The following is a 10,629-nucleotide window of genomic DNA, read 5'->3' as shown; positions in this document are numbered from 1 at the left end:
CGGGGGGGGGGGGGGGGGGGGGGGGGGGGGGTTGGTGTCCCATTTTAGGATGTACATTTAATTGTTTTGGTTTGTTCTGGTTTCTTTTTTACAGAATTGTTATCATACTTATTGGCAATCTCAACAGTTCCCTGTGAAATAAATGCCTGCCAACACACACAATGTTGTCTAATGGATAAAGGAAAGTACACAAAATCACCTATAAAAAACAATCAAAGAGGAACTAAGGTAAACAGAAGTCACTATGAGCTGTCAACCACTAGATTCTATCTACAAGTCAATCAGGAGCTTGCAAGATTTTATGGAAGATTGTTGTTGACAAGGTTTGTATCTTTTTCTCTTTTTAAAAGTAGGCAGAATACAAGGGGATGGTATAGTGCTGAATAAAACTGATTTGCAGTTTTCATTTAGTAAAGTCAGTTACACAATTAGGGTTACATTTTAAGATATTCTTTTAGTAGAGCAAAACTACCCTGGCATCGGTAGGAAACCAACTCCTTAAAATAGTATGCCTGAGATGCAGAGACAGGACACTTAAAAAAAGAGGAAGACTAAACTGCCCAGCTGCACTAGGCTGATCTGTCACTTGGTTTCCTCCACACACCAACCGTATGCATGGAGCTGTCTGTCAAATATGGTTTCTGTGGGCAAGCTTCCTAAGGGTTTTCTAACAAGTGAACAAAACAGCATTGGTTCTTGGATTATTGTTATCCCTTGTCATTCAGGAATCTATGTTTTAAAACTTGTAGTAGTTTAGTTGAACTATTGACCCTGATGATGTTATCTCTATGAATATTTTATACCAACTGTTTAGCATGTAGTCTGAGCCTAAAAAATATTTTCTTCAATAGATTTAGACCACAAGTTGCATGTTCAAAGTAGAAGAATTTTTGAAAATAACCTAAGCGGTTTGAATAAGTGCTGAAAACAAATACTTCAGAAAACCCCACAGAACTAGCCACAAGGTTGCATTAACACGGTCTCATAGAGCAAGTGGAATAACAATTGGTGAAGAGGGGGTTCCATGTTGCATCATTCAATCACGATGACAGAATCAAAATGGTTATATGTAAACATTTAAAGCTTTATAGCATCAATAATTCAGATTGGATAAGAACATAAGAAAAGCTGCAGAAATCCCAGACTCAAAGGAATTCAGTAGGCAGAAAAATAGGTCTTTAACACCAAAAATTCTGGCTTTTGTGGATGAGTGGGTGGACAAAAACCACATAAAAAAATCATTAGCTCCCTGTTTAAAAGTTTGCCTGAAGCCATTTCCCTCATCAAACACATGGAAAAGAGGGCTCTGGTAAAACCAACACCTAATTTGTCACCCGTTTGCCAATGTGTGATGAAAATCATCACGGCACATTGCCATGAACAGACCACCCACATGTTAAGACATGGAGGTTTTAGGTTTCATATGTCACAGTATTACAATACTTGAATGAGTTCCAATAAAATACAATTATGTTTGTGATGTATGAAATGTTAAAGAGGCCTTTACTTTTACAGAATATAATAACCAATTGAAAGCATTCTTATAGATAAGAAGTAAAAAGTAGCTCAGGAACTGAAACAGACACCAGCATAATTGGTAGAAAATTATTCTAAAGGGGTTATTGGTGACACTGATAATTTTAGCAGAGCCATCTCATTCGTAAATGCATTTAATAAAAATATCCTCTAGTTCTATCATATTGTAAAACAGTACGTCTACGTTGGATAACCAACCACTGAAAGGTAAAGTGGAGGGTGCTCTTTTTCCAAGTGGATCATCAAAATTAATGGTCCTCCTAATTGTCAATCATTCTGGTGATATGTTCACGTAAGGCTGTTGTACATGCACGTCCCCATTTTCACTTACCAGTGGTGAGTCTGACATAGTGGAAAAATTGCAAATCTTCTTTTAGAAAGTAAGCTTGTATGAGCAATAAAAACAGCAGCTTTTAAACAGAGCGTGCATGAGGAGAAATGGCTTTGTGCACGCTCTCGCACAGGTTTAACAGTCATTCCCTCTCTGTTGTGCATGTGCATTTTTCTTTTTTTAGTTTTAAGTGGACTTTAAGTGGTCTTTTCAAAAATTCGCAAAAATCCTCCACTATACCTTTAAGAGATAGTTGCCTAACTTATGAAAAGATAACAATGAGAAATGTGTTGTTTTCAGAAAACAGATCATGGATGATTTAATCAGTTTACCATAAACAGTCATCTCATGAAAGCATTTTTTCTTAACCAACAATTTTGGTTTTCTTTTTAGAGATAATTCTAAACAGTAACAAGTGATCCTCCTAAGTTACATTCTGTAAACAACAATTTAAGTTGAGATAAATATGCAAATGACCCACAGCTCAACATTGCAACCAGGTGGCTATGAACCCATTAAAGTTGTGGGAAAATGCATAGAAGAAAAAACTACATGTATATGGCAATTTTTTTTTCCTTTTTTTTTTTTAACTGACTCAAATCTAAAGTAAAGGAATTATTTTTGCACCTAAGAAAGAATTCAATTAAAGTCAATTTATTTTATTTATTTAGTACCAATTCACAATACATGCCATCTGAACTCCCTTTATACGGGCAATATAGTCAGTTTGGTTGTATTTCTGTCAAGGAACACCTGTATAGAAGAAGAAACTACTACCAGGGAATCCATTACCACAGGTGTGACAAAAAAGAAAGAAAACAGAACACTCCTTTAGCCCATTTTAATATGGCCTTTCTGTGATGACTGAACTGGGCAGTCTATAGCCCTATTGCTGTTCCAACTCTGCAGTCCAGCTTAGCTTAGTAGGGAAAGACTATTATCCAGGTTGCAGTCAATTCCGACAGGCGTTGGGTGCAGGTCTGCAATATATTAGGTCTGCTGTGAGGTACAGATAAACATGAAAGTGGAAAGCCGGGGAAGACAAGCAAGAAGCCAATCAGAACTTAAACCTCAATTAGAAGTCTGCCTGCCACTCTGTACTGCCACAACAGTAGCAAAGTTGCCCAATCACCTAATGGAGTTTTCCTGTCCACTGGCGCTAAATGCGTGCTCAGCGTGAGGGATTGCTGAAGATTCAAGAAGTTGATGTAATCGGATGCTTTTCCTTGAATAGAAAAATTTGAACCAAAGTCACTTTATGAACTGGTTGTATTGTATCTTTAAAGTGCCTTGGAGCACATCACCCTAGTTCTGAAGTCTTTACCCTGGCTTCCCCTTGCATTGGTGATAAAGGAATACTTCAGTTAATCTTTGAATCACATAATGGCTTAGTACTGAATTACATTACAGACTTGTTTTCAGTCTAACAACTGCCCAGACCTCTCAGGTCTTCTGGCTCAAGTTTACCCTTCATCCCCAAAACCCAGCAATGTGAAGAGGTTTTAGTTCTTTTATTCCACTAATCTGGAAAAAAATGCTGAAACCTGAGTTACTTTAAATCCGAATTAAAAACTTAGTATTTTGTTAGAGTGGCCTGTGACTCTGCTATCTAAACATTATTAGTTTAAATTTGTAGTCAAAATTCTTTAGATTTTCTCCATATGATAATTTTATTTATTTTTTTTTTTTTTTTATGAATCCAACCTATGCCACTACAATTAACTTTTCTCTCTCTTCTTTCACTTTGAAATGCCTTGTTACCAAAATGCGCTAAATAAATTAACTTTCCTGACTTTACCTTTAAAGAGGATCCGCTAGAAAAAACTCAGACTTCTGAAGGAAAAAAGTCGGATTTCTGACTTTTTTTCCTCAGAATTCTTAATCTTAGTATTTTGACCTTTATGCAATAAGGATTTGGAAGCAGTTGGGAGCAATCTGCTTTAATGGCAGAGATTCCAGCTGTACAGGATGACAACTTACTTTGTCGACTCCCATATTTGTTTAAGCGTCATTTTGCATCGCCAAGGTGTCAACCAAAAAATCACAGAAAGGTTATCTCAGTGAACTACCATTACTTAACTAGCTCTTTTGTTTAACTTATCTTCTGCTCGCCCTTTAATGGAATAGCAATTTTGAGAAAAATGTCACGATTGTATAACTAAAATGAGAATTCTAAGAAAAAGTCATAATTCTGATATCAAAGTCACAATTCTGAGAATAAATTCTGAATTATGGGATTACGTTCATAGTTCTGAGAAAAAGGGTAGAATTCACGGATTACAGTCAGAATTCTGAGATTAAAATCAGATTCACAAGATTAAAGTCTGAGAAAGACCGTCAGACTATTTTTCAGCCCTAACCCTCTTCAATAGAAAATATTATTATTAGATTTATTTTTTAAACATATTATTTTATATTCCCACTGACTTAATGTAATTCCATACAGCTTGAAACAAAGCCATGGGATATATTTCAGAACATCATTTTTCTGATAATCAAGTTATGCTGAAGTGGGCAGAAGTAAAATTTTGAGAATGGAATAGTACCATCCTGCCTAGATTTGGTCAGGTATATCAATAAAATGATACAAGCTGAAGCATCTGACTTCTCATTATTTACTTCAACTTTTCCATCTACTGTATGTTACCATCTCTCATGGATAAAGACAATCATATTCTGTCTCACCAGTAATCTGAAAGATAAACTAGTGAGGAACCAAAACATTAGGTTGATGGAGAGCAGCCCTTCCCACATACAAAAACCTATCCATTAGAAAAGCATGCTAATGGAGGTTAAAGGGGATGTTAACCTCCCCTTTCAACAAAAGTGCAAGTTAAAAACTAATTTTTTTTTTCTAACTGGTACAAATTACTGTATGTATTACTTTAGCTTTTGAGAATTGTTTATCTCATTTCCTTAGGAAAAAAAAAAATTCTTGCCTGAATTAAAAATAACTTTTTAAATCTGCTATGAATAAGTGGGGCATATCTATATTTGTGAGTATTTAAACCATCTTTGCTGTACTGCTGCTGTGCAGTAGGTCAGGATGTGGTTAATCAGCACACACGGTTTTCTCTGCGTAACTTTTTATATCCTTTTTCAGGAAGGCATGTTGTCTCATGACTTGCAAGCTTGCAATATATTATATATTTAATAGTGTCTTTGTTTATTTCAAAGTTTTGTAGTAAACCACAAAACTTTTTTATTTATATGACAGAAGAAATATATTTTTTCCTAATCATAATCCCAACAAGAGGAAGTTAGGAGAGTTTTTTTATTTAATCCTGAGCAGTCATTTTCTATGCTATTTGTGTAAAACATATGGGAACATACAGTGTACTGTATATATCCCCTCCCCAAATGCCTTGTTTGGTGATATCGTCCAACAAAGATAAAGCCCAGTTCCTGCTTCTGGCTTAGTTTTCTGTTTGGACCCCTATGCAATTGTTTAACGCCACCCACGCACTCCCACTTAAAACTACACCTTGCAGAAACGACTGAGACAGACGTCAGCCGAGCTTAAATCAGGACTGACTGCACAATATCACAATTAGTGATGACTCTGGTTTGCATATGGAAGATAATGCTCATTAGCTTGTTGATTCATCTTGACTTAATGGCTGTGATACTTCAAAATGCTCCTAATAAGCCGATTGTCTCAAAGCAAGGTAGGGTTTAACATTTTTTAATTTTCTGGAGAGGTTGAAATTTTATCACCCCCAGCTGTACTTTTCTCCTCTGTGGGAAATGTTTGTTTGTGAGATGCTGATAAAATGCTGGCAAATATTACTTCTCTAGTGTTACTTTATTAATCTTGTTTTTGTGGTTGTTGTTTATTTTCTGTCAGACTGCATGCATAGATTTTTAAATTCAACCCTTAGCAGTCATACTTGTGAAACCTAGATAACATCATGCAGATGATAGATACTTGCAGAAGCATACATAGAACTATCAAAACAAGATAACTCGTTGCAGTAAAACAACAAAGAAATGTATTTATGCAACCTTGGTCCAAAGGTATCCTTCTTCAATGGTATCTATAACTAAAATGTCATTCTCAAAACAACATTTTTTGGAGGTCCACAGTTGTTGAAATACTGGGTAGGGATGCCTTAACAGTCTTAATATTACTTCATTTCTCAGCAGCACCAGCTTACCATGAAAATCTCAAGTAAATGTTAACAGTTTATTTGATACCAATTTATAGATTAAGTAAAAATAGAATATGATACAAATTCTTTAACAAGATGTCCTCCTCCATTTTAATGGTGTGACTAACAGTTCTTTCCAAATAAATTATAGCCTTTTTGCATACAGAAACCAGGATATTAAATATGGAGAAAACACCTAATAGCCAACTCTAGCCAACACATGGTGGAGAATCTGTGATGCTGTGGGCCCTTTGTTTGCTGAAAGCAATGGAAACCTAGTAATTGCATGATGTCAATAGAGCTAAAAGTATCAGTCTATTTTAGGTCTAGAATGTGGCATTTCAGAAACTGAAATAGGATAAAGAATTAGGCTTTTAACAAACAGGATGATGAACTAAAGGTTTGGGTAATTTTTCACATACATCTTCTTCAATGACCACCTACCTTTGAGCATCTGACTCTCCAAACCTAAGGCCATATGAAACAATTCGGGGTGGGTTTTAGTGAAGTGAGCATAAAAAAGGACTTATTGTGTGAAGAGGAATGGTGAAAGGTCCAGACGTTGCTCCATTGGATGCTTCTCAGCTGTGAAATGACACAGGAAAAAATATTGTCCAAAAGCAAAAGGGAGCATTAAAAAGTATATAGAGTAAGAGCAAAGCATCCCAATCAGAGAGTCAACAGCGAATTACAGTAGGAAATAAGTATTCTTATAGGGGTTTTCTTTACAGACTGGTTTAAATTACTTGATTCTTGTTTAAGTTTAGAGGCAATTCTTAGCATCGTAAAACATTTTATGCGTAATACAAAAACAAAACAGCATTCCCTCTCTTTTGATTACAGTCTTGTCTTGTATCAGGAACATTTGTCAAAATGTCATTTTTGTTTTTGTTATTTAATTTCTGGATCAGATGTTTTGCTTGTGAAGGATATAGCTAATCCAAAGTGTTTCACTCGGACAAGAAAGGATTTCACCTGCTTCTTTGAGACCGCAGACAACAGAACATACGACCTTCTCTATACATCTCAAAGGTATATAAGATAACCATTTTCCTCAGCAGCTAGTGTTCTCAACCCAATTGTTATTTAATGTCTGCAGAGGCATACCCATTTATCAAATCTACTGTAGTGTGTACTTGCCCTGTCCAATACCTTTAGCTCTTGAAAACCAGAATTGCCAATCGCTGATGTAAAAAGTCAAAATTAGGAATATGATTTTCTCTTTTAGGGACTAAAATTGGTCATTCCCTGATAAAACAGCACATGGCATACTATTATAACTGTTTGAAAAAAGCCAAAAGAAAACATAAGCAGCCCCTCATTCTGCTAAAAATAATTATTATAGGACAATCCTGAAACATCTGCTTATCTTTCCAAGGAACAAAAAAAAAAAAAATTGCAATATTTTGGCTCATTTTTAGACGGTTGTTAGCATGTTCTTTGTTAAAGGTAATGGCAGTTTGGTATGTTAAACAAACTGTAGACTTGAGTAGCAAGAAAATTATTTTTCTTTAAAAGGATAGTGGCTGAATAATTAAAGCTTTTAGAGTTGTTTTTGAAAAGATCCTTAAGTCTTGGAAACTGACCACAATTTCCCCATTGTGGGACAATAAATGTTTTTTTTTTATTGGTGTAGAGTGAGAGTCAAGGTTTTTAGCAAATAAGTACTGAATGTATTTTAAGTTAACAAAGAACAGGTAGACTTCATGAGATTATCAAACATGGATATGGAGCCTTTTGATATTGGACTAAATGTGGTTTCTCCACTGCTGTTTGTTGTGTGAAGCCTTTGGCCTCCATGTACTGTACTTGATAATAGCACCCTACAAATGAAAGCCTTTTACCATTATGCTGTTGTTTTTTTTTTGTTGTTGTTTAAATCCCTTCAAGAAGTTGCTCTTTAAAATGATTTGCAACTGATTAGATGACGTCTTAATGATTGTGAAATGTATGTCAAAATCTATTAATTTAATCTGTCTATAATTATGTGACATTTGGTGTAAATCTTTCATTAATTGTAAATATATCTTGTGCTCACTTCAAAGTGACCTGAGCAAGAGCAAGAAGTGTGAAATGTCTATCCATGGAACAGAAAATGGAACTTTGCTGCATGTTTGTCCTTTTCCCGCGGAGGAGGTTTTTTTATACACAGAGACATACATCCAAGTGGTGGATCGCACCAAAAACATCACTTTGTACAACCGCACAGTCTCTGTGGAGGACTACTGTAAGAAACTTGCTTAAACAATACAACATTATATGTATAAAATGATCAGAAAGGGGTGTTAAGATAAAACATCATTTGGCTTTTCTTTAGTTTTCACAGATTTTGTGGTCACTTTCTCCTTTTTTTAGTTCCACACACATATATATCTATATAGATATATCTATATAGATATATATATATAAACAGAGAGAGAGAGAGATGGAGATACAGAATATAGAAAATATTATTTTGGAAATATTTGGTTAGTTTTCAGGCTGTAGATCACATTCAATCTTTGTATTTGCCTTTCCATTGTTCATTTGTCATCAACTGTATGTCCTAGGATTGGCAGTGAGAAAAATAATTTGCAGTGAGAAAAATAATTTGCATCACAGTTATCTTTTTATCTGCAGGTCTTCTGGAGCCCCCCTTGAATGTCTCCCTACAGCCAAATGACAAAGTGGGAGAACTCAAAGTTTCTCTGGACACAAAATATATAAAGCGCATACCAAACAAGAGATATAGAATTATTTACTCTTCCATGAAACTTGGGGAACAAACGAAAGAGGTGAAGTGTGTCCCTATTTAATTCATTTTTTGCTTGCTTCTATATTTATTTAATTTGTTTTGTTTAGACTTTCCCAATACGGTGCTGTTTAAAGATTTTTGCCTCCTTACAGAATAATCCAAATTTTACTAATAAATAATAAAACTAAACATTTTATGGAACATAAAAGCAATCCAAGCCATCCTCTTAAAATACAACCGCTCCACTTTTGAGATCAACCCTTGTAGAAATAGCCAACCTATCTATTACAATTTCTTTAGATCCGAAAAAAAAAAAAAAGTTTAAGACATCACTCTTTGGGGCGGCAGGATACTGTACATCTAAGTGCTCAGGGTCTGATGTAGAGCTGCGGTCTGTGGGGATCAAACGAGGAACTTGCCAGCCTTCTCAGAATGCAAGCATTCTGCTCTAACCACTGGGCACCACTATATCTGTGATTAATCTAATTTCAAGGGAATCACATCTGATCCTAATTACCGGGAAACTAAATTAGGAAATCATTTCAAGAAAACTTCCTCTACAGAGATGAGAGAAACGTTTGTTGCCAGTTTTTGCCATCAAGGTTATCTTCGCCTGATAATAAACTCCGTTTGATGGTATAAATATTTCCATTGGAAAAACACAAATAACAGGGTCATATTTTGAAGGAGGAAAATATTTTTTCACTTACATCGTCCAAAAGAAACATAAAAACAGAAACAATATTCTGGCGAGGATACTTAGTCATCCAGGTCATAGTTATACCAAAAAAGTCACACTTTTTTGAGTAGTTTAAGGTAAACCTTTAACATATTTGACTTTTTTTCAGGGGAATGAGGACAAATTTCTGCTCTCCTCTCTGGTACCAGGTGAGGTGATTGAGGTCCAAGCTTCGGTGAAAAGTGGTAAACCTGGAATTTGGAGTGCGTGGTCTAAACCTGTACAAGCAAAAGTTCCCCAAACAGCAGGTATGTCTGATTAAACACAGACTGTCTGAATGCCTGCACATGAACACATATGTACATTGTAACTAAAAAAAAAAAAAAAAAAAAAATTATACTGAATAATAAAACCTACTCTCTTTTAGATGATATCTCACTTGTATGCTACACCTCTGACCTGCAACATGTTACTTGTCATTGGGATGGCACCAAATATGGTTCAGAGTACAAACTGTTTCACAGTCTGAGGTACCAATATACAGCACTTATTCTTGCTTTTTACCACATTGTTTATGTACAAATGTCATATCTCAAATTTTCTTTTTTGCCAATTCCCCCCCGATTAAATTCAATGTAGTTTTTTATTTTGTGCCAATTCACAGCCGCTATATTGTTTTAAGGCACTTGATACAATTTAAAAAAATTATTCAAAAATGATTTCTCTTTTCTCATTATATTTAATGTAACAATGGATTGGAGAAAAAAAAGTTTCTGTAATTTAAAGAAGATCCAAATAAATAAATCCAAAACTTTCCAGCTTTGATATATGCTTAAGTTGTTCTCAAGCATTTTTACAAATACAACCTCTAAATCAAGGCTATCATTACCTTGCAGGTATTATAAAGCACATGTGCTTTTAGTCTTTTGTATAATTAAAAAGGAAAAACAAATAAAGAACATGCACAAAATGGACCGGAGGTATATTTGTGCCTAAAACCTCCTAAACCTTCATCCCTTATGTGTGCTTTTTAGATGAGTTCCAAGATCAAACATTGCTTCTAAGACTAAAGTGCTGCCAAGGACCCCCCCCCCCCAGTGGTGGTTTAACCAGTCTGGTGCAAAAGTTTAAGAACTGTTTTTACTAAACACCAAATATTTAAGCTGAAACCATGTATTTTGACATTACTTTCTATCAT

At 35.1% G+C, this 10,629-nt stretch overlaps 1 protein-coding gene across 1 annotated transcript in view; it reads left to right on the top strand.

Annotated features, from left to right (window-relative positions):
* Positions 1-5,351: 5,351 nt before the first annotated feature.
* Positions 5,352-10,629, top strand: part of mpl (MPL proto-oncogene, thrombopoietin receptor) — a 15,508-nt gene continuing 10,230 nt past the window's right edge. Inside the window, exons 1-6 of the mRNA XM_015391195.1 lie at positions 5,352-5,535; positions 6,930-7,050; positions 8,064-8,245; positions 8,638-8,792; positions 9,601-9,739; positions 9,859-9,961. Of these exons, the coding sequence (XP_015246681.1) occupies positions 5,424-5,535; positions 6,930-7,050; positions 8,064-8,245; positions 8,638-8,792; positions 9,601-9,739; positions 9,859-9,961 (812 nt within the window). The 5' untranslated portion in view covers positions 5,352-5,423. The remainder of the gene's footprint in view (positions 5,536-6,929; positions 7,051-8,063; positions 8,246-8,637; positions 8,793-9,600; positions 9,740-9,858; positions 9,962-10,629) is intronic.

The sequence above is a fragment of the Cyprinodon variegatus genome, unplaced genomic scaffold, assembly GCF_000732505.1.
Source record: "Cyprinodon variegatus isolate N-32 unplaced genomic scaffold, C_variegatus-1.0 Scaffold528, whole genome shotgun sequence".
Taxonomy (NCBI): Eukaryota; Metazoa; Chordata; class Actinopteri; order Cyprinodontiformes; family Cyprinodontidae; genus Cyprinodon; species Cyprinodon variegatus.
The sequence above is the reverse complement of the archived record's forward strand: the minus strand, read 5'-3'. Positions and strand labels throughout refer to the sequence as shown.